The following is a 23,977-nucleotide window of genomic DNA, read 5'->3' on the forward strand; positions in this document are numbered from 1 at the left end:
ACGAACACGCTTGAAGCAACAGTACAGAAGAGAGTAGCTCTCATCCCTCATTCTAGGGCTTCTCCCAGAGAGCTCTGTGCATGGACGAGCCCATCTGGTCACCCTCTTCACACAGATGGCGACTCACAACACACTTGACTCTTGCCTGTCTCAACGTAGCATGGTTTTGCAGTCATGAAAGACTGTACTGTTCTTGCTGGTGGCTCACCGTTTCCACGCCACTCAGCCTGCTGCCAGGCGTTTGTCCAGACCATCCCATACGTCCTTGTTCACAAGTGTGAGTAGGCAGTGGATGCAGAATCAGTGGTCTGATGGGTTTTGAATCAGTTTCAAAAGCAGAGTCAGTGGTCTGATGAGTTTCACTCAACTTCAAGGGCTCCGTCCCTCCACGGAGCTCTGCAGATATCACATGATGGTAGCTGTTCCCCACTATCTCCAGAACCTTAGGGAAGCAAGTCTGACCTTGGGGCCAGCCTTTTCCTAGGTTGCATGATCCTTCCTTGAGTATGGGAGGCACAGAAAGTTAGGGCCAGGATCTGTGTAGTCAGGGCGTCAGATGCCAGAATGCAGTGTTGTCCCAAGGACACAGGAGAGCAAGAACCCGCACCTCCTTTCCCTGCCTGCTGGGTTCCCACATTGTCTGGCATGTAAGATGGGCACGCGAGTCAGCACCTGGGAGCCATGGGAAATCACGTGAACTGCTCTCACCTGTGTGTGTTGGGAGCACACAGGTCTCTGAGAGGAAGACATCACTGTTCTGTGCGTGGTTGGGAGATGTTTTCTTCAGGAAATTTGGGGCTTACAGATGGCTGGGGGTCTGCGGCTCAAGGACTTGGTTTGGAACTGGACCCCAGATCCCCTGGAATGATTTCCCAGAACAAAACGTAACTGGCCCACTGAGGCACCTGCCTCTGGAGCTGGGGGGACCAGAGAACCTGGAGCTCCCCCCCCCACCACAGCCACACACCTGGAGCTGCTGACAAGCTTCCCAGAGCTATGGCCCCCGGGGGAAGTGTTATTGTCAAGAAACCACCACTCATGAAAGAAACCACACAGCTCCATGCTGATGGCCACCTAGCACTGGGCCACCCTTGCAGGAGAAACATGGGTCAGACCTGCTTTCAGGCAGCAAGTGCAGCCAGGAGCAGCAGGAAGTCTGGGGCCACCTCCTTCCACCTCCAGTCTTGCATATATGCGGCAAACAGAAGGGCCTCACTCGGCCAGGACTCTGGCAGACCGAGTTTTTAACTTCCCGGCTTCACCAAGTAGGAGGGCGGCATGAGGGTTCAAAGAGCCAGTCCCCACCCAGGCAATTCAACGGGACAGAGAATGTTCTTTGACCATGGTTCTGGAACGCCTGGTAAGTGCAACTCCCTTCATAGCCAGGGTTTGTCTTTCTAAAATTTTCAGTTTAACACCAGAGGGCATTTGTACCTGCACTTTGCTGAGGCGTTTTTATCCCATTTGTCTTCTAATTTTTTCCTCAAATTTTTAAGATTTTATTTTTATTTATTTTTAAAAAAGATTTTATTTGAGAGAGACAGTGAGAAAGAACATTAGAGGGCAGAAGGTCAGAGGGAGAAACAGACTCCCCATGCAGCCGGGAGTCTGATGTGGGATGCTATCCCAGGATCCCGGGATCATGACCTGAGCTGGAGGCAGTTGCCTCAGCAACTGAGCCACCCAGGTGCCCAAGATTTTATTTTTATTTATTTATTTAAAAGACTTTTAAATTTTATTTATTTGACAGAGATCACAAGTAGGCAGAGAGACAGGCAGAGAGAGGAGGAAGCAGGCCCCCCCCAACACCCCGCTGAGCAAAGAGCCAGATGTGGGTCTTGATTCCAGGACCCTGAGATCACGACCTGAGCGGAAGGCAGAGGCTTAGCCCACTGAGCCACCCAGGCGCCCCTTATTTTTATTTTTAAAGTAACCTTCACACCCAGGGTGAGCACTGAACCCACAACCCTGAGATCAAGAATCGCACACTCCACTGGACGAGGCCGGCCAGGTATCCCTAGCCTTCGTTTTTTTAAAACGACTTTTTTTTATTGAGATGTCATTCACATACCATAAACGCATCCTTTCAAAGTGCACGATTCAGTGTTTTTTGGTACATTCACGAACCTGTGCAACAATCGGCGCTACCTAATTTCACAATATTTTCATCAACTGCCCAAGGAAATCCCGGGTCCAGTTGCAGGCGGCACCCCGGCCATGGCTAGCTACTGTCCACCGCCTGGACCCGCGCATTCTGCACCCTTCATGGAAATGCACCCCTGCAGCGCGCGGCCGGCAGTCTGGCTTCCCCACCGGGCCCGTGCTTTCGGGGTTCATCTCTGCCGTAGCAGGTGTCCCCTGGGTTCACTCCATTTCCCGGCCGTCAGCCGACGGGGCTGCGTCCGCGGACAGCGGGCACGAGCGAGCGGAGTCGGGGCGCGCCCACTGCACTTCGCCCCCCGAAAGCTCCTCCGCACCGGGGCGCCCGGCCGCGGGGTGCACAACAGGCGGCGCAAGCCAGAGAGCTCCCGGGAGCGGAGCCCGAGGCCCTCATCGGCTCTGCGGCCCACCCCGGCCCCGGGGTCTAACTGGGTCTTCACCCGTTTGGGGGGCGTCTTCTCTCGGCCGTGTTCACTGCGCCAGCCCTCTCCAGTCTGACGCCATCCGCGGGTCCGCGCCCGCCCAGCCGACCCCAGCGGCCCCAACCTCGCCCCACGCACTACTCGGCAGGGCCGGTCAGCCGTCGGCCCGTCGGCCCGCCCGTCGCCCGGCCGCTCTAGCCCGCTGCGCGTCTCGCCGCCTCCCGCCGCGGGACGTCACTTCCGGCTCACCGTAGCGGGCGCGCCGCCGCTTCCTCTGCTCGCGGCCCCGGATGCGCCGAGCGGAGCGGAGCCGCCTCGACCCCAGCCCTCAACCCTCGGCCGGACGCGGCAGGAGTGCGGTCCAGGCCCGGGTACGTGGGACACAGCGTGGCCGGGAACGGCGGGGGTCAGGGCTCAGAGTCGTGTGGCTCGCGCCCGCAGCCCCTCTGGAACCCTTCCCCCGCCCCCCCCATCCCCGGGCTGTGTAGTTGGGGTCCCGCCGGAGTGGGCGGGCGCTGCCGGGAGTTGTGGGGTGGAGGGACCGGGGGTGGAGATGGCACTGGTTTGGCGCGGAGACGCGGCCCGAGGAGACGGGAGCGCCGGTGGTGGGGGGTGGTACGGGCGCCGGGAGTGAGGGTCGGCCGGGGGGCAGGTGGGGGGCGCTGGCGCAGCGCAGAGACGCGGCCAGCGGTGACAGAGCCCCGGCGCGGTGAGGGGCCGCCCTGCGGAAGCGCTGCCCACCGGAACGGGGCGCCGGGGGCGGGTGTGCGGCGCCGGCGCGGAGACGCGGCCCGCGTTGATGGGGCGCCGGGGGTGGGTGGGGCGCTCTGGCGGTGCGGAGGCCCGCCGGGACGCGGGTGCCGCGCGGGGACGACTCTCCAACCCCCACTGCATGCCCGGCTCTTTGGTTTGGGTCGGTTCTCGGGTCTGCGTGGCCGGTCCTTTAAGCAGCACAGGCATCCCCACTGCACTGGTCCTCCGGCGCGCGGCGTGTCGTCTTCACGGGTGTGGGGACAGGTGCAGAGGAAGTGATTTGTCCAGGCCGTTCAGTGGGGGGACAGCGGGCTGAATTCAGGCCCCGCTCACTTTGGCGCTGCTGTTCGCTGCACAGTGGTGTAGTCAGATGTCTTCCTGCGGAGCCCCCTGGCGCCCCAAAGAAGGGTCAGCCCCTTACCGCCAGGCCATTCCGCCCGCGGCTCCCTCTGCCCTCAGCGCTGTGGCGCGGAGATCCGTGGCCCTCAGGGCTCTGCTCGGTGTCACCTTATCAGTGCAGAAGGTAGCGCTGCCGGATGCCAGTGGTGCTGCCCCTGCCGATGTCCATGTTGGAGCCTTTGTGTACTTTCCGATGGGTTGTCGAAGTGGTGTTTGCGGTAAAATGGTTTTGGTAACCTTTATTCGTGGAAGCAATAAAACAAGTAGGGTACCTGAATGTTTTTAAAAAATGAAAAGTGTATTTTGAAACTGTCATCCTGCCACCCAAAGATACGCACAATTGATGTTTTTATGGCCCGTCGTTCTAGCCATGTAATTTTTCCTTTATAATTGAGATTGTATGGCGTGATTTTATGTGGTTTTAAAAGTAGCGCGACCTCGTAAAGCCCTGTCCTATCCACAGACCAGCATTAGGCTCTTACATTGCATCCACCATTTCTTGCCGTCTGCGCTGTGGCTCTGACATTTGGTCTCGTCTTCAGTTTATCTTCTCTTCAGGATATTCTTAGCGACATTGAGATGCTCCATCCAACTCTTCCCAGGTCTTACCTTCCTTTTACACCACGGTTAGAAAAAAGATCATGTGTTCTCTGTCACCATTTTCTCTTCCCATTTCTCTCTCTCTCTCTTTTTTTTTTTTTTTTTAAAGATTTTATTTATTTATTTGACACAGAGAGATCACAAGTAGGCAGAGAGGCAGGCAGAGAGAGAGAGGAGGAAGCAGGGTCCCTGCGGAGCAGAGAGCCTGATGCGGGGCTCGATCCCAGGACCCTGAGATCATGACCTGAGCCGATAATCCACTGAGCCACCCAGGCGCCCCTCTTCCCATTTCTCTTGAACCGACTTCACTTAAGCTTCTGGTTCTTCCGTCCCGGACTCTTCTCTAGCACCACTTCTCTTGGGGTCGCCGGTACTGTTATATTGCCAAGCCCTTCTGTAGGCGGCCTTTCACCAGGCCGCCCATGGCTTCCTTGGAACACTGTCTGCTCGTGGCACGGGGACGCCACTCTGTTGGTTCTCCTCTTACCTTGCTGGTTGCTTCTCATCTCCTTCCCCTTTAAATCTTCTAATGCTTCAGGGCAGTCCCAGACCTCCTCTCTGTTGTGTGCACCTGGGTGATCTCGCCCTGTGTCAGGACTGTAGGTCACACGTCACGTCTTGATGTGTATCTCCTGGCTGGATCTTCCTGCTCCAGGTTCCACACCGCACTTTCACTTGTGTGAGACCTGCCGCTTCCCTGTCGTTGCATTTCTCTTGGAGGCAGCCCCATGTTCGTAGTTGCTCAGCTCAGAACCCTCCTGTAGTCTCTGCTTCTCTTCCACATCCTAAATCTGATCTGTCAACACTTTTACAATCAAATTCAAACCTGGCTGCCCCTCACTGTCTTCCTGGCTACTGCGGTTCTTCAGTCCCATCTCCCCCCATCTCTTTCCTGGGTTATTCCATTGCCTCCTCCCTTCTCTGCCTGCTCCCCTGAGCCACTCTGCTCTCGAATCTCAACACAGCAACCGAATGATGTTTTTGCCTGGGTGGCTCAGTGGGTTAAAGCCTCTGCCTTCGGCTCAGGTCATAGTCTCAGGGTCCTGGGATCGAGCCCCGCGTTGGGCTCTCTGCTCAAGCGGGGAGCCTGCTTCCTCCTCTCGCTCTCTGCCTGCTTCTCTGCCTACTTGTGAGCTCTGTCTGTCAAATAAATAAATAAAAATCTTTAAAAAAAAAAAAGACAGAAATCAGATTGTGCATGTCTTTTTTTTTTTTTTTAAAGATTATTTATTTATTTATTTGACAGAGATCACAAGTAGGCAGAGAGGCAGGCAGAGAGAGAGGAGTGGGGGTAGGCTCCCCGCTGAGCAGAGAGCCCGATGCGGGGCTCGATCCCAGGACCCTGAGACCATGACCTGAGCTGAAGGCAGAGGTTTTAACTCGCTGAGCCACCCAGGTGCCCCAGATTGTGCACTTCTTTGCTCAAAGCTCTCCATGGTTCTCATTTCAGAAAAAAGGCCAATATCCTTTAGGTGGTTTATGAAGCCTCTTGTGACCAGGTCCTTACTGCCCGTGTTGTCTCATGTCCCTGCCCCCCGCTACTCATCTGCTGGCTCAGTCACACCTGGCTTGGGGTCCAAGCACACATGGACTCACGTGCAGTGTTGGGTCCTCACATGCTGTGGTCTGTTTCTCTCTTTTCAGAGGCCCCTCTGCACAGAGGCTGCTATAGAACTCAGCACCTTGCCCACGTCGTTCACTGTCTCTGTCCCTTACCTCGTGAGAGCTCTGCCATTGCTTCTTCTTTTTCTTTCCTTTTTTTTTTTTTTAAAGATTTTATTTATTTATTTGACAGACAGGGATCACAAGTAGGCAGAGAGGCAGGCAGAGAGAGAGGAGGAAGTAGGCTCCCTGCTGAGCAGGGAGCCTGATTCAGGGCTCCATCCCAGGACCCTGGAATCATGACCTGAGCGGAAGGCAGAGGCTTTAACCCACTGAGCCACCCAGGTGCCCTCTGCCATTCCTTCTTGTGTGCCACCTACTACTTTGTGTGTTGTCTGACTGCCCCCCTTTTGGGGGCAGGGACTATGCCGTGTTCACTCTGGGATCCCTGGTGTTTCAGAATAATGCCTGATGCAGTCAGCCTTCAGTAAATACTTACTGAGTAAATACAGTAACAGTCAAATTCTTCTCTAGAGCAGGTGGATTTGGTGGGAACCTCGGTGTATGGGGTAGTGAACGATTCTGGGGGATGCTGAGGAGTGGAATTCACATGCTTAGAAAAGGGAAGCTGGCTCTTCCAAGAGGGACAGATGCATGTGGGGGGGCGAGGGTGATGGGGGTAGAGATGGAAGGGAGGTAGCTTGGAGGTGGGAGAGCGTGAGGTCATTCAAGGAAGGGGTCAGTCACCTGAGCCTGCATTTGGGGCGTGGCATCTCCACAGGGACCATCTGTGGGGCCTGCCCTGAGGGCTGGCAGTGAATTCTCTGTCCCCCCGGCCCCCATTTTATGTCTCTCAGCGCTCCTCGTGCAGAGGACGGAAGCTCTCTTTTCTGTCAGGGGTTTGTGGCTGCCCACCTTGGGCTTTGGGGTCCAGTCCTGGAACCAGGTCTTGCCGTCCCTGAAGTTCTCCAGTTCCATTGCGGAGGTTCTGCTTGGCCGGTCTGCTCCTTTCCTTGGAGCCTAGGGCAAGCTGATGGTTGAGCCTCTTTACAGTTGAAAGACCAGCGTCTTCCTCAGGGAGCCTGGCTCTGCTCTTCTGCCACTTGGAGGGGAACCGTGTGCCCATTGCCTTCAGGAGTCGGGCCTGGCCCTCAGTGTTTTCTTCTGGGCAGGGCCTCTGTCCTTTGGGCCTATATTCTCAGCCCCCCCTCCCCCCCCGTTCCTGCTTTATTTCTAGTCATTGGAAATTTTAATTTTGTTTTGGTGCATTGTTGTAGAAATAAATTTTAAAATGTACTGAGTGAAGGGAAGGACTTTGCATAACCTTATGTTCCTATTTTACTTAGGTTTTTTTTAAAAGTTTTCTATTTTTAAATTTTTTTTTTAAGATTTTATTTGTCAGAGAGCACAAGCAGGCGGAGTGGCTGGCAGAGGGAGAAGCAGGCTTCCTGGGAGCCCGGTGTGGGACTTGATCCCAAGACCCTGGGGTCATGACCTGAGCTGAAAGCAGACACTTAATGACTGAGCCACCCAGATGCACCCCCCCTTTTTTTTTAACACTTTCCACATCGTAGTATTCCCTTTTGTTGAAGTAGAATTCTGAGAATTTTGATAGATGTGTAATTTCCAGGACAGTCAGGATTCAGAACAGTTTTGGGGGCACCTGGGTGGCTCAGTAGAGCACCCTCTTGTTTTCAGATCAGGTCATGATCTTAGCATCATGAGATCGAGCCCTGTGTTGGGCTTCGCACGCTATATGGAATCCGTTTGACATCCTGTCTCTCCCACTGCGCCTCTTCCTGCTGGTGCCTGCATATGTGTGCCTTCTCTCTCTAAAGTAAATAAATAAATCTAAAAAAACTCAAAAACAGTTTCTTCACCCCAAAGAATTCCCTAGCACTGCCGCTCTCCTGAGCTCCTCCTCCTCAGCAGCTACTGATCTCTGTCACTATGTTTTCTGTCCTTTCTGGGATGTCATTTTTAAAAAAAATTTTTTTTAAGATTTTATTTATTTACTTGACAATGATCACAGGTAGGCAGAGAGTCAGGCAGAGAGAGAAGGAGGGGGAAGCAGGCTCCCCCCTGAGCAGAGAGCCCGATGCGGGGCTCAATCCCAGGACCCCGGGACCATGACCCCAGCCAAAGGCAGAGGCTTTCACCCACTGAGCCACCCAGGTACTCCTCTGGGATGTCATTTAAAGGAACTCTGGGGTGAGCCTCTTGAGTCTGGTTTATTTCTTTTTTTTTTTCTTTAAAGATTTTGTTTATTTGGTAGAGACACAGTGAGAGAGGGACCACAAGCAAGGGCAGAGGGAGAGGGAGAAGCAGGGTTCCCAGTGAGGAGGGAGCCGGACGTGGGGCTCAATCCCAGGCCCCTGGGATTGTGACCTGAGCCGAAGGCAGATGCGTAACGACGGAGCCCCCCAGGCACCCCAGTCTGGCTTCTCTCATTGAGCATAGCGCATTTGAGGTTTACCAAGGTTACTGCTTGGACCAAGAGCTCGTGGGCTGGATGTGTGGGTGTGCCACACTTTGTCTAGTCCCCAGCTGTTGCTGGCCCCCTGATGGCAGCGCTGCCCGAGTAACTCCTGTCCTGTGCTGTTCAGACGATACACAAGGGCCGCAACACGAGGGCCGCGGGAAGACAAGTTCCTCTTTGCTTTCTCCCGGCTCCTGCCCTCCTCCCCAGGGCCAGCCAGTTTGGTTCCACTTCTCCAGGTCTCTGCCTTCTCCATGGTGGTGCTGTTTCTCACACGAGGCTGGAAATTGGTTCTTGGGGGGAGGGTGAAAAAAATCTTAGCTATGACAGTGGTTTGTGGCCTCACAAAGAGTCACAGTGCAGGGGCGCCTGGGTGGCTCAGTGGATTGAGCCGCTGCCTTCGGCTCAGGTCATGATCTCAGGGTCCTGGGATCGAGCCCCGCATCGGGCTCTCTGCTCCGTGGGGAGCCTGCTTTCTCCTCTCTCTCTGCCTGCCTCTCTGTCTACTTGTGATCTCTCTCTGTCAAATAAATAAATAAAATCTTAAAAAAAAAAAAGAGTCACAGTGCATCCACAGATCTATGCTAGGGCTGTGGCATTAAAATTTCACAGTGTGTCAGGAGGGATTAGGAGAGAAAGGTGGAAGCAGGCCCCTTGAGGGCTGTGGGTAAAACGTTGAGGAGCAGCAGCGAGTGGGACAGTCATTGGGGACTGCAGCTGTGTGGCTCGTGTCTGAGGAAGGACTTCCGTTTCTCTGGCCTCTTCCTCCCAAGCTGAGATTGATCCTGCCTCTGGGGAGCTCGGGGCTCTCTGTCCCATCGGGTTAAGGACCTGCCCCCGCCGCTATGACTGTAAGCTCCTGGCATCGTGACCTGTTAAGTTAGAAGGGGACACAGGGCCCTCAGTCCTCGTTTCCACACCGTGGCATTGTGACATGGCATGTGGCACAGGGAAGCCTGCAGAGTTGTAAAACTCCATGTGGCCCAGTTTATGTCACTTGGAATTTACATAGTTTAGGAGTGTGGAGCCTTGCTCGTCTTCTCTGAGAGGAGAGGAGTGCATGTTTTGTTAGCATGGGGACTTCTGTTACGGCCTTGACTTTCAGAGCACTGTCGTCATTGCCGTCCCATGAGGAAGTCTCTTTCCCGTGATGTTTACTGCGGCCTTGTCTCTTTTCGTGGGCATTTTGGTGCATCTGCTTTATCGCCCAGCCCTCTCTCTCTCTTTTAAGGTTTTGGGAAGCATTTCAAGGTAAGTAAAAGCAATGTTCTTAACACATTCAAGCTTCACCCCCTCTTTTTTTCCTTCTCCCTCAGGCAGAGACACTTCTGTGCTTTGGTGTTTGGCAGATTGCCTGGGGGGTGCAGGTCCTCCTAGAAAGTGCTGGGGTGCAGGCTGACCAGGGCAGGGCGGGTGGAGAGGGTGGAGAGCAGTCCCTGCCCAAGGAAGGTTGGGAGGCTGGCAGTGCTTTCCCAGGAAAGGAGGGAGGTTTTGTGGGGCTCGGCTTGGGTGTTTGGGGGGGAAGGTTCTTGTGTAGCCACTGCTGCTGGGGTGGGCCTCAGTGTGCATCCCAGCGCTGGCTCTGCCCGAGCTGCTTCCTCCCAGAACCGAAACGTGGTGGCGGCCAGACCTCGCAGGCCTCAGACTCGACCTGGCTGACACCGAACGCATTCTAGCCGCATGCAGGACGCCTCAGCAGCGTCCCTCCCCTGGTCTGGGTTGCCCACCTGTGGCCATTTCCTGGGCCTGCCGGGCTTACCTGTTGGCTGGTTTTCCAGAGTGTGAGTTGGGTGTGCAGCAGCGTGTCTGTAGAGAGCCCGAGCTGAAGGAAGAAGCTTTGCTTTAGTCTCACTGCCTCAACTTGTTTTTAGTCTCAACATTAACTTCAGGTTGAAATTCAAAGAATGTTAAGTGACGGTATAACTGTTTTTTCAGAGATGGATAAGGTTAAAACAGCTGGGAGCCACTGTCCTCAAATCCCATAGCTGTCTTTCCCTGTGTCTTCTGCTGAGGCGAGGCTGCCTGCTTTGCTGCCTGTCATCATGCCTTGGCCCCGGTGCCCCTACGGTCCTCCGTTCTGCTAGGATGTCACTGTTTGTAGGCCATTTCCGTACGCAGAACGTGGAGATGTGTTTTTTTTTTTTCCCCAAAGATTTTTAATTATTTGACAGAGAGAGAAATCACAAGTAGGCCAAAGTAGGCAGAGAGGCAGGCAGATAGAGAGGGAGAGCAGGCTCCCCGCTGAGCAGAGAGCTCGAGTGGGGCTCGATCCCAGGACCCCGGGATCATGACCCAAGCGGAAGTCAAAGGCTCAACCCACTGAGCCCCCCAGGCGCCCCGAGGAGATGTGTTTTAAGGGAAGAACCTGAAAGCGCACACTGAGTGCTGGTTCTCCTCCAGCTGCGTGGGTTCCGCTGTCCCTTCCTGCCCTGTTCCACGGGTGACTCTGTTGTCCTGCCTAGAGTTTGAGGGTTTGCTTCTGTGCACGTCGGTTTTAGGGAGTTCTTTGTCCTCATCGATGTAGTTGTTTTTCAAATATGTGACTCTTTAACATGATTCTGAAGTTCAGAGTGTTACAAGATGGTGTGTTCGGGAGTGTCACTTTCTTTCCTGCCCTGTCTGCTCACACCACCCTGAGGAGGTCATCAGTCTCATTCGTTTCTAACTCAGTCTTCATGAGTTCCTTTTCTGCAGAGTAAACAGATACTTGGGGGATGTCAGTGAGATGTCAGTCTATAGTGGTAGACTGTTGCAGTGCATATAACTAGGAAATACATTTTTGAGAAAAAGTTATGTATATGCAGATATGTGGGTATATGCTTTTATTTTTGTAGGAAAAAATGCAGGCAAGATGTATCTGTGTGTTTATCTATCTTGTCCTCTGACGTAGGGATGGTGTCCCACATACAGTCTTCTGCGCTTTATTTGACTTAATGTTGGAGTTCTGGAAGTCACTCCGCCCGGAGTTTGCAGAGAGCTTTCTCACCCATTTCTGCAGCTGCGTGGTGCTCCATCGAGGGGCCACACCAGATGGAGTCGCCTGTCTCTGAAACGTGTATATTTCCAGCGCTGTGTTTGCAGAGAACGCGTTGTGACTGACTAGGTGTTTACGTGTTTCTTTCCTGGAGGGGGCTGTTGGGGGAACTTGCAGGGGCACTAGCCGGTCCAGTGTGTGGACGTACGGACTTGTGAGGTGCTGCCGGAGCCCTGGTGGGGTTGGGGGGACAGCTCCCCCTGCAGAGCTGAGCGGCCTGTGTCCCCACCACCTCACCAGCACTGTGGTGTTGGGCTGCTGAGTTGTTCGGTCTGGGATGTGAGAAATGGCATTTCAGCTTAGTTTTAACCCAATTCTTTTATTAGGAGAGATGATTTACAAGTTAATGTGCTTGAAAAATTCAGCTTCAAGCCTTGGAGTCCGACTTTGTTTTACGGATATTTGTAACAGGAAATGTCATTTCGTAAGGGCTGGGAGTGAGTGAGTGAGTCAAACATTAGCTTGTTTCTTGTGAGCAGCCTTGTAGAGATACTCAGTGTTTTGATGGATCACGAGGGCCAAGTCTAGGCTCTGACTTATGCATTTGGAGCCATGGACTGGTCTTTACTTTCATTTACTTTTTTAAAAGATTTTATCAATTTGACAGAGGGAGCACAAGTAGGCAAAATGGCAGAGGGAGACGGAGAGACAGGCTCTCTGCTGAGTAGGGAGTCCAGTGCGGGGCTCAATCCCAGGACCCCGAGATCATGACCTGAGCCAAAGGCAGGTGCTTCACTGACTGAGCCTACAAGGCGCCCCGTCCTTTTTTTTTAGCAAGCTGGATGGTCTCTGACCCCTCTGTGTCTGCAGCTGGGTGTTTGCTCACAGCTCACAGCGGGCTCTTTGGCTCTGTGTGCTGGACATGGGTGTCACGGATGGACAGAAGTACTTCCCTGGAGAAACAGCAGTGCTCCCTGCGTGACGAGTGGTGCTCCTTGCGTGACGAGCAGTGCCCGGGCCCTGGCTTTGGCCTAGGGGGTGCACCAGGACCATGGAGACAGTATTGCAGAACTGCCTGAAGCAGGGGGGATTGCCTGGCTGCTCTGGGAAAACGTGGGGACAGAGAAGGAGGTGAGTTTGGGAAGGGAGCCAGGCTCATGGCCCGAGTTGCTTACTTGTTCAAAGGGAGGTCCAGCTGCCTGGACTCTGGCGGCTCCCACTCGGGAAGCTGGAAGTGGAGGGTGGGCAGCGGGAGCAGTTCCAGGCTTCAGCAGGGGGCCCGGGAGCAGCTGCTGTAAGTAGCCAGTGGACTCTCTCTCGGACTCTCTCATTGGTTCTAGCCTGGGGACCCCTGTCCTACACTGACAACAGGGCCTGGGTAGTGTTCCTTAGAGTGGCATTTTCCTGGTGTCTAGTTGTGCCTATTTATGATATCGTGGTCACCCTGACAGCAGCAACAGGCAGAGAGGGTGGGCCTGTGCCAGCATCCCGCCAGCGGCACTGGCGAGTGCCGGGTGTGGTGACGGGGGTCGCGCCCTGCTCCTTGCCAGGCTGCGCTCCTGCCTTGCCCTCAAGCTGCCGACTTCCACCTCGTCCTGAGCAGCACCCGTGTGGGGCGGCAAGCTGAACGTGGCTCTGGCTCCTCCTGATGGATTCCAAAGTAGAAACAGCTACTACAACAGAAGTTGTTTTGCCATTGGTGGTAGCTTTGCTCTCCATTGGGGTAACTGTGGCACATTTTTAGGGAACGCTGCTTTAGATAAGTAGTGTCTTTATATCGTTGTCGAACGTGCTTGTTTTTCTAACTTGGCTCTAAGCTTAATGAGGTCAGGATCCATTTTCTTACAAGGTTGAGGTATAGTTTCTATGTAGCAAAGTTCACGCTTTAGTGTGTGGCTCCATGAAGTTGGACAAACACTTGTAACTATCCTCACGAATCCGTTGGAGAAGTGGGTGCACACCCCCAGATTCCCTCCTGCTCCTCTCAAGTCCTCCCCTCGCCCACCTTCAGCCCTCGGGATCTGTCTGATCTCTGTCCCTGTTGCCTGTTGCAGATTATCATGTCATGTCCGTGACCGGCGCTGCGTGACCCTTGGGTCTGTCTCTGCCCCTGGCGTCTCAAGACTCGTCGTGGTGTGGGTCTGTCAATTCGGTCCTTATATTGCTGAGGCTGCTCCAGTGTTGTGTCCCATAGCCAGGTGAAGGTCAGTATTCACGTTTTCATATGTTTCACTGGATAGCTCTTTAATGCATGTCGTTAACGCCATAGAGGTTATGTCCCATAATTGGTATCCTGCTTTTTCCACTTAATTTGCCTGTACGTGTTTCATTTTTATTAGTCTCTGTCTAGAACCTGGACACTGGATGTTTCTGGTTACTTTTACTTTTACTGGATTCTGCAATGCAGGTTTTTATGCACAATTTAAAAAAAATACATGGGTGAATTTCCTCAGGAGAGTTTTCCAGAGATAGTAGGACTAGGTCAAAGGTCGTGGGTGAGATGGGTCACTTCTGCTTTTCCAGCCCTGTTGCCCACCCCGCCAGCCATATTCTGGGCTCTGAGCCCTTGGAGATCTCTGCTCCTTGTCCCCATCTGCCTCCCACACCCCCTTAGCAGGGTTGGCAGGATGCCAGCTGCGTGATGCAGTGTCTTGGCAAAGCGGGTCTGGGAGAGTCTCACTTCAGTCTATCGCTTTTATTAGCCATGAGGTTGGACGCTTTCCTTCACGCTGCTTAAGTGGATGCTTTCTTTTCGGGAAACTCTCTCACTTCACTTTTCTGTGGGACTGCAGTGATGTTCAGCCTGCATGAGTGCTTTCTCCAGTACCCGTGGTCGCCCTGTCCTGACTGCCCCCAAATGCTCATGAGCTTGATGATTTACTGTTAAGTCTTAAACATTTTTAAATTTTGCGTGTCTTCAAATCCATCTGTCTTTTCAGATACAGCTTTACTGTTTTAAGTTTAGGAACTTGAATTCCCTTCAGAGCTTAGTAAGTATTCATTTTTGTATTCTCTACCTATTTCTGTTTTGACATTTCTATAATTGGTATAAAGCTTGGATGTCACCTTGTGAGACGCTTCTTTATTTTGGTGAATGATTTGTGGTGGGAATTTAAATAGGATTTTCACTCTGTGTCAGTGGTTGTGACATATTTACCCCAAGTCTTACCTTCCCCTGGTTTTGTGAATTGTTTTAAGTGGGAGAGCTGATTTCTGGCTTTTGTTCTCTCTCCTTGCTCACCTTTGATATTCTGGGAATGTATCGGAAGGAAATAACCCGAAATGCACCCTTGTGTGTCCGTCTGTCATGTGCGTTCTGTTTTTGTGCCAGTTCCACACACGTCTCTCTCCTCATGGCGCTTGTGCACAAGACTCAGGAGCAGAAACGTTTTTGAAGGCAGCGGGCGGGCATGCCCAGGCCTGAGCCACTGTGCCCTGAGCCACTGTGTGGGGCTGCTGCTCGGGGGTGAGGCCGGGACTGCGCTGGGGGCTGCTCAGGACGGCCGTTCCTCCGACTTCCTGCTTTGATGTGTGCACTGCAGCTTCCCTCTGATCCTGGGACTCTGTCTTCAGAGCCAAAAGCCCCTTTCCTGCTGTTTAAATAGGCACCGATTTTTGTGTTTCCCTGGGCGTTACTGGCATACCCCACGTTCTGTAGCTTCTGGTTCCGTGTATCCATCTAGCTCAGCCAGGGGTCTGGGTGTCTGTCCATGTGTTTATGTATTTTTGCATTGTAACGTTGGTAACTTCTGGTTTCTGATGTTTTTATCCCTGACTTCTGTGAGGTACATAGGTCCTGATGCCCCGAGAATGACAGGGCTGGCCCTCTTGCTTGTTTTGGGGTCAGGGTGGGAGGAACACCAAGACATGGGGAGCTAGGTGTGTCAGTTAAGACTTGAGAGTTTCCAGTGGTGGGTATTTCTGTCCCTTTGATCCTGCCTCAGTGGGGAGCAGACAGCCAGAGGGGGCTGTAGGGGACATCGTGTCCACAGTGGGTCATCTCCTTCACAGACATTGAGATTCTAGCTAGGTCTGGCTTGGGACTGTTTTAGGGTCCCACCTCAGAACTGGCTTCCTCCTGCTCAGCCCTGTCCTCAGGGCTGACCCCCAGCGCGTGTCTTCCACTCCCCCAGCACTTGCGTAGTCCTTTGCACAGAGCAGTGTTTGGGCTAGGAGCCTCGTGGAAGCTGTGGTACCCGCTCAGGGAGTTTGCAGAACTCGGAGGGAGACTCTACGAGAGCATGAGCCTGAGTCCTGGCCGTGCTCCTTCTCTCTCTGAGGTCGAGGTGCCTTCCCGTTTGGTCCTGGCTCCTACTGCAGGTCCAAGGCGAGGCTTCGGCGCCCAGGCCGGACCCTCTCCCTCAGGAGCTTAGGATCTGACACACCCTGGTTGCTCTGTGTGTTTGCAGTTGATGTGGCCCTGGGCTTGGTGGGGTGTTCTGCTCCGGTGATAGGGTGATGGCAGCATGCAGCCTGTGCCTGCATTCTGGCAGCAGTCGCTGACTGCCTCCTGAGCGGCGAGCAGGGTGCTGTCCCTTCCCCGGGGCAGACAGGCAGACAGCCCCACTGAACATGGGAATGGAGAGGGGCCACTAGGCCGGGGGAAGGCTTCTGGGAAGAAACATGTCAGTCACGAGTGCCAGTGCTGAGTTCAGATCATGCTTGGCCTTGAGCTAGCAATGCTGGTTACCTTCCACAGTAGCTGGCTGGAATGACCCACTTACAGGTCCCAGCAGTGACCCGGATGGACTGGCCCCCATTGGTGTCGAGGGGCATCATTTCCAGTGCTATCTCTTCCATGGCTCGTCAGGTGCCAGCCGGCACGGACCTTCACACTCTCCCCAGTGCTGCTGAATGGCGCTCGCGCCAAGTGCTGATTGGATGCTTACGTTTGTCTTCCAGTAACTTGATTTTAACTTTGATTTTTCAGGAGAACATTAAGTTGGATTAAAAAGAGGGGTGATAATGCACCATGGCAGCGGCCCGCAGAGTGTCCAGCACCAGCTGCAGCGGTCCAGGGCGTTCGCCCCCAGCGAAGGCGAGGACCAGCAGGCGCACCCAAACCCGCCCCAGTCCCCGGCCACGCCCTTCGCACCTTCCGCCAGCCCATCCGCACCGCAGTCTCCCGGGTACCAAGTTCAGCAGCTGATGAATAGGAGCCCCGTGACGGGACAGAACGTGAACATCGCCCTGCAGAGTGTTGGCCCGGTGGTGGGAGGAAACCCGCAGATCACGCTCGCTCCTCTGCCGCTCCCCAGCCCCACTTCTCCAGGCTTCCAGTTTGGCGCCCAGCAGAGGCGCTTTGAGCATGGGTCTCCGTCGTACATCCAGGTCACCTCGCCACTGTCCCAGCAGGTGCAGACTCAGAGCCCCACCCAGCCTAGTGCCGGGCCAGGGCCGGGCCTGCAGAGTGTGCGGGCCGGCACCCCTGGCCCTGGCCTGGGCCTCTGCAGCAGCAGTCCCACTGGGGGCTTCGTGGACGCCAGCGTGTTAGTGAGGCAGATGAGCTTGAGCCCATCTAGTAGCGGGCACTTTGTGTTTCAGGAGAGCCCCAGCCTTGCCCAGATGGCCCCAGGCACCCAGGTGCAGCTGCAGCACGCGGGGGCTCCCATCGCGGTCCGAGAGCGGAGACTGTCGCAGCCCCACGCGCAGTCCGGGGGCACCGTCCACCACCTGGGGCCCCAGAGCCCTGCGGCCGCGGGTGCGGCTGGCCTGCAGCCCCTGGCCAGCCCCGGCCACATCGCCACAGCGAGCTTGCCGCCCCAGATCAGCAGTATCATCCAGGGCCAGCTGGTCCAGCAGCAGCAGGTGCTGCAGGGGCCGCCACTGACCAGACCCCTGCTCCCCGGGGTTGGGCTTGGGGGGGCTTCGGCCTTCGGGATGACCTCCCCGCCGCCCCCCACCAGCCCCTCCAGGACTGCAGTGCCCCCGGGCCTCTCCAGCCTTCCTCTCACATCTGCGGGGAGTGCAGGCGTGAGGAAGGCCCCCAAGAAGTTGGAGGAGATCCCCCCGGCCTCTCAGGAGCTGGCCCAGATGAGGAAGCAGTGCCTGGACTACCACTACCGGGAAATGGAGGCACTGAAGGAGGCCTTCAAGGAGTACCTGATCGAATTATTCTTCTTGCAACACCTTCAAGGGAACATGATGGACTTCTTGGCTTTCAAGAAGAAGCATTATGCCCCGTTGCAAGCTTATCTTAGGCAGAATGATTTGGACCTGGAGGAGGAGGAGGATGAGGAGGAGGAGGAGGAGGAGGAGGAGGAAGAAAAGTCTGAGGTTATCAACGATGAGGTGAGAAACAGCAGTTTAATAATGAGAGGACCATGCTTTGCAGATTTGATTCTAGGCAACTATAAATGAAACCTAACCTATGAGGCTGGGGTGTTTCTAGGATGTGGTTTCATAAGGTTTTGATCTAGGAGTGAAATCAAAGATGTGTTTTGCTCTTTTCCGGCATGGAGGGGAGGAGCTGCTCTGGATATTGGGAGGAAGATGCAGGACACCTGTGTGAGCAGTGCTGGACCAGGCCCAAGCATCCAGAGCAAGGTCGTCCGGTGTCCTGAGGCTGGCCCAGCACGACCCAGCCCTCCCCTGTGGTCAGCTGGGGCAGGGGGTCTCGTCTAGCACTGAGGCTTGAGGTGTGGACCCCTACTGGCTGCTCGTGTTGATTTTGCATTTCACTGCCACTGGTCCACCGTTAAAAACACCGCAGATGTGATTTTTAAGCAGGCATTTCAGTCACTAGCTTTTTACGGTGTATTAGTCATGATTCCACATCACGAGGTACATCTGTGGGTGTTTTCATGATGAGAATGCAGTTGTTAAGGCAAAAACTGAGAATTTTTCAATTTTTAGATGTAGTGTCTGGTTTGAGGTATTTTAAACTCACATGTATGCAAATACCTACTGAGTGATATTTGACATAGAATCTTTTTTAGATAGTGAAATTTTGGGGTGTCTGGAATGGGTGCTTTATGCACCCCTGGGTGATATTTTTCAGTACCATAGGGATTCCCGAGGTCCTTCCACTTGTATTTCCTGAAAAAGGAGTGAATCAAACCAGGGCAATAGTGAGGGACGCTGTAGCGCACTGTATTTTGTGCCTTTGTGTTGTGTAGTGTACAGTATGTTGGTGCAGCTCATTTTGTTTTACGATACAGCTGAAGTGATTTGACTCTGTCAGCTCTTCTCCTGCAAAGAAATCAGCCTTTGCTGAGCAAAAGCTGGTCTCTTTGCTCTGCTGTCCTCATTGAGATTTATGGACATATCTGTGTGGCTTTGCCATTTTGTGTTTTCTTTAGCACCCTTTCCAGAAAGGATCATTTTTATTTTCCAGAAGGTTTATATTTTTTTGAGGGTTACATCTCCGTTGCCACGAAATAGTGAAATTCAGTTCTCTCTCTGTTTGTGCACACTATTGTCTGTAGGCTCAGTCTCCCTCCCCTGTGCTAACGAGGAGACCTGACACCCCTTTTTTGCACCTTCCTGCTCAGAGACCCCCACACATGGCAGGCAGTGGGGTGGCTGCCATGCCGATGGCGTGTGCGGGCGTGAGGGCCTTGCTGCTCAGAGGCTGCCTGCCATTCTCTTGATTGTAGTTGGAAGCCGCAGAACCTGAGCTCAAGTTGGAGTTCCCACAAGATGCGCCCTGGAGTGAGGTCATTAGGTTGTAAATCCACCGTCAGTCAGTTCGGTGTCCTTTTACAGGATGTCATGCAAAAGCGTTCCATTTTTATACACCAGACATCACTGGGCTATCAGCAGTAAAATTCTTGACAAAATTTTGAGCAGTCTTAAAAATTATGTTGCCTTTTTTTCTCAAAATATTTTCTCTCAGGTAAAGGTTGTGACAGGAAAGGATGGGCAGACTGGTACTCCCGTTGCTATAGCAACCCAGCTTCCGCCAAATGTTTCTGCTGCTTTTTCATCCCAGCAGCAACCGCTTCAGGTACTTTTCGATGGTTCTCAAATGTAGCCTCATCCCAAACTTTCCTTCATCCAGATATTTTAACCTTCAATTTTACTATTTGCTCTCCAGCATTTTTTTCCAGAGCCCATTCCTTATTTTTAAAAAATTTAAAAGACTTCCTGCATATGAAATGATAAAATTAAGTTGCATGAGTAAATGACAACACGGATCTTAATGCATTCTTGTTTTTTTCTGTGTTGAGTGTGACGCGGTAGTAGCCTTCGCATGCATGTCTCCTAATACAGTCCTGTTGAATGTGTGCTCAGGGTTCCTTGTGTGCTGTGTTTTAAATGTTGGTTCTTTCCTGTGTCTTCTATCTGTATCTTTAAGAACAGTGCAAAACAGAACAAGAAAAAAAAGATTTAAGCAGCTGGTAACTTGGTATTTTCCACAGCTGGAAGAAACGCTGAAGTCAGGACCGTAGGACCCCCCGGGTGTCCACTGAGTGCAGACTGAGTAACATTAATTGTTTGGAAACAGAATTGTTCAGTGTTTCGTCAGTGATGCCAAGAACCTGGAAGGACAGGTCACGTTCTCTCAGGAGGGAATGGATGGTTCTTGCTTCGAAGACTAGTTTCATCTTGTGGTGATACATTTTTTTTTTAATGTTTTTATTTTTAATTTTCCTGTAATTTCTAACACATGTGAAAGTTGCAAAAATAGTTTTCCAAAGAAATCCCTTTGTGCCCTTTACCTGGGTTCATGGATGTGCCCTTTTTGCCCGCCTCTATTGTTTTCACTCTGGCGTATGTGTAGCCACACACGTCTCCACTGAACCGGCGACAGGCCATTGCAGATCCCACGTCATGCACTTTTAAGCCTGATGCTCCGTGTGCCTTAGGTAGAATGTTCTCTTACCTGACACGGTCCGGGTCACACCAGGACCACGACCAAGCCAAAGCTCAATCTTGGTTTTTGTGTCTTGACCTGATGGTGTCCTTGACAGAGTGGACCCTTACACAGGGTAGGGGCACCGTCCCCGCACAGTGCAACGCCACATACAACTCTTGATTCCCCAAAAACTGAACTCCTCTTAGCCTGCTGTTGACTGGAAGCCTTACCGATAACATAGTTGATTAGCATGTATATTGCCTGTTAATTTGTCTTATATATTGTATTCTTCTTGTAAAGTAAGCTGGAGAGAAGGAAATCACAAGGAAGAAGAGAAAATACATTTACTGTTCTGTATGGGAAAAAATCAGCGTGTGAGTGGACCTGTGCAGTTCAAACCTGGCTTGTTCAAGGGTCGGCCGTGGTGGTTTTACCCTGGGCTGGGATCGCCTGTTGGGCGTAGTTGTCATGCCTTCTTGGTCTTCTTCTTCTTCTTCTTCTTCTTTTTTTTTTTTTTTAAGATTTTATTTATTTATCTGACAGGGAGAGATTACAAGTAGGCAGAGAGGCAGGCAGGAAGAGAGAAGAGGAAGCGGCTCTCTGTGAAGCAGAGAGCCTGATGTGGGGCTTGATCCCAGAACCCTGGGATCATGACCTGAGCTGAAAGCAGAGGCTTTAACCCACTGAGCCACCCAGGCGCCCCCTCCTCAGTCTTCTTTAATGTGGCCTGGCTCCTCAGTCTTTCATGACCTTCACATTTTTGAGTTGAGGCTACTTGTTTGGTAGAATGCCCTTTGATGCTGGATTGCCTGCTGTTCCCTTGGGTCTGACTTGGGCCACGTATCTTTGAGAGGAATACCCAGAAGTGACGCTGTGTGCGGCTTGTGCTCCCGTATTAGGAGGCCGTGAGGTCGGCGATCTTGGGATCGGTGACGCTCACTCTGACCGCTCTGTGAGGCTGGTGTCCATCAAGCTTTTGCAGTGGAAGGTTCTTAGTTTTTCTTTGGTAAATGATGAATAATCTGGGGAAGAAACTTTGAGACTCAGTTAAATATTCTGTATCTCATTAAACTTTCAGCCACTAATTCCGCCATCTGGGCAGAATCCGTTTTCACCTTCAAGATTGCAGAATGGATTTTCTAGCTCCGTTGTCCCTAATGCATCGATCAGTTGGCCTTCTGCTGTGAACAGTGCGCTTTCCTTTTTCTTCCATTTACATACTCATATGTGGATTTTTATTTCAGTCGTTGGGTTATGTCACTAATAGTATTTATTTAGACTTACTGAATTCTGTAAAACTAACTCTTTTTTTGTCTGTGGTTCTGTTGAGTTGTGCCAAACCCACAGAGTTGTGTAGCCACCATGGTGATCCAGAAACAGAGCTCCATCACCATCCCGGAACTTGTGCCCCTGCCTCTGTGATTTTGCCTTTTCCAGGATGAACGAAATCTGGATGGAGTCATACTGCCTGTGGCTTCTGTCGCTCAGTGGCCACGCTGTGCCGTTTACCAATCGTCTGTGTCTGGGGGCAGGGGTGTCCCCGCTTTGTCTCTTCACTCACCCGTTGAAGGACAGTTGGATTGTTTACTTAGGAGTAAAGCTGCCTCGGTGTTCAGAGTTTTGTGTGTGTGAACCTCGGCCTTTGTCTCTTTCGGGTTCAGACCTCGGCAGCAGATTGCAGGCTTGTATAGGTTCGAGATTTCTTTTCTTTTCTTATTTATTTAGTTATCTGTCTGACACAGACAGAGATCACAAGTAGGCAGAGAGAGAGAGGGGGGAAGGAGGCTCCCCGCTGAGCAGAGAGCCCGATGCGGGTGGGACTGGATCCCAGGACCCCGAGATCATGACCTGGGCCGAAGGCAGAGGCTTAACCCACAGAGCCACCCAGGCGACCCCGAGTTTTCTAAAAAACTGGCAAAGGCGCCCTGCCCTGGCTGTGCCCTTCTGCACTTTGCTGCCCCCAGTGGCGGGGAGGAGTGCGTCCTGCCTGCTCCTCTCTGGTCGCGGCCACATGCCTGTGCGGTTGTTGTCTTTGAGTCGTCTTGGGGAAAGTCGGACTCCTGCATGTCACTGTTCGATTTGAGAATTCTTTGTATGATGTGAATGCAGGTTCCCTGTCAGATACAGATTTGCAGATGTTTCTCTGCCATTCTGAAGCTTATCTTTCTCTGTTATACTATTTTCCAGAGCAGAAGTTTTAGGTTTTGATGCAGTCTGTTTTATCATGTTTTTGGTGTTATAGATTGTGCTTTTGGCATCCTAAGAACTCTTGGCTCAGCCTGAGGTCACAGAAACCTGTATTTTTTCCTGGAAGTTGTATGGTTCTGAGTGTCACACTTATGTCCACGATCCCCTTTGAGGCAGGTTCTGTATTACATGGCAGACATAAACGTGGAAGTTCGCTCTTCGGCTTGTTGATTTCCATTTGTTCCAGCACGGTGTCTTGAAAAGACCACTCTGTTTCCGTACACTGACCTTGCCTTGCTGCTGAAAATGAGCTGATTCCTGGCTATGTGGGTCTCTTTCTAGACTCTCTGGAATTCCCTTCATCTTTGTGTCTTGCTAATGCCACATGGTCTAGGCCACTGTAGCTTTGTAGTAAGTCTTGAAATCAATGTGAGTTCAACCTTTTTCTTTTCTTCTTTTTTAAAATGGTTTTGGTCACTCTAATTCCTTTCCATTTTCATAGAGATTTTAGATTCTGCTCTGTGGATATCTGCAGAATTTTGATTTGGATTATGTTGAATCTGTTGACCACTGTGGGAAGGACTGATATCTTGACAGTACTGAGTCTTCCCGTCCAGGAATATGCCATATCTCTCCCTTTGTTTTGGTCATCTTTGATTTGTTTCATTGGTGTTTTGTGTAGTTTTCAGCATGCCCATTCTGTACATATTTTGTTAGATTTATACTCAGGTGTTTCCAGTGTTTCTGTGGTATTGTATGTGGTTGTTAAAAAAAATTGAGACGTTCATTGCAGATGTGTAGGAATGTGGGTGATTATTTGAACCTGTACTCTGCAGCCTTGCTAAACTTGTCTGTCAGTTTTAGGAGCTTTTTTGTAGATTCCTTGGGATTTTCTTTCCTTTTCTTTTTTTTTTTTTAAAGATTTTATTTATTTGTCAGAGAGAGAGAGTACACACAAGCAGGCAGAGAGGCAGGCAGAGAGAAGAGGAGGAAGCAGGCTCCTTGCCGAGCAAGGAGCCCAATGCGCGACTCGATCCCAGGACCCCAGGATCATGACCTGAGCCGAAGGCAGTGGCTTAACCAACTGAGCCACCCAGGCGTCCCTCCTTGGGATTTTCTACATAGAGAGTAATGTTTGCCAAGAAAAGCAAGATTTATTATTTTTTTTCCTGCTTATATGCCTTTTATGTGTTTTTATTTTTTTGCCTTATTGTCCGTGCGACGACTTCCGGATTTTCTAAGTGGAGTGGTCCATCAGGCTTTTGCAGTGAATAAGAATACTTACTCTTACCTTCTTCCTGAAGGTTTTGGGGAAGGTTTTCCTGTTTTGGGGAAAACATTTAGTGTTTCGCCATCAGGTATGATAGTGTGATAGTAGCTGTAGATTCTGTGGATGTCCTTTACCAGGTGAAGGAGATTTCTTTATTTCTAGTATTGATCATGAATGGATATTGAATTTTGTCAAATGGTATTTTTGTATCTATTTGCATGATCATGTGATTTTTTTTCTTCCTGGGTCTGTAAAGAAGGTGAGTTCTATCATATTAAGGTGTAATTTATTGGCGGGGAAGGCACAGATCTAAGTGTTTCGGCTTGTGGAA

General features: G+C 52.0%; 1 protein-coding gene across 12 annotated transcripts in view; it reads left to right on the top strand.

Moving 5' to 3' along the window:
• Nucleotides 1-2,832: 2,832 nt before the first annotated feature.
• The window catches only part of EP400 (E1A binding protein p400), a 98,722-nt gene continuing 77,577 nt past the window's right edge, over nt 2,833-23,977 (top strand). For 7 of the 12 annotated variants that reach the window (XM_046025911.1, XM_046025917.1, XM_046025922.1 and 4 more), the window contains exons 1-4: nt 2,833-2,953; nt 13,444-13,593; nt 16,320-17,680; nt 19,227-19,337. In XM_046025911.1, the coding sequence (XP_045881867.1) occupies nt 16,355-17,680; nt 19,227-19,337 (1,437 nt within the window). In that variant the 5' untranslated portion in view covers nt 2,833-2,953; nt 13,444-13,593; nt 16,320-16,354. The remainder of the gene's footprint in view (nt 2,954-13,443; nt 13,594-16,319; nt 17,681-19,226; nt 19,338-23,977) is intronic. The other 5 variants (XM_046025918.1, XM_046025923.1, XM_046025919.1 and 2 more) reach the window with 2 other exon arrangements.

The sequence above is a fragment of the Meles meles genome, chromosome 12, assembly GCF_922984935.1.
Source record: "Meles meles chromosome 12, mMelMel3.1 paternal haplotype, whole genome shotgun sequence".
NCBI lineage: Eukaryota > Metazoa > Chordata > Mammalia > Carnivora > Mustelidae > Meles > Meles meles.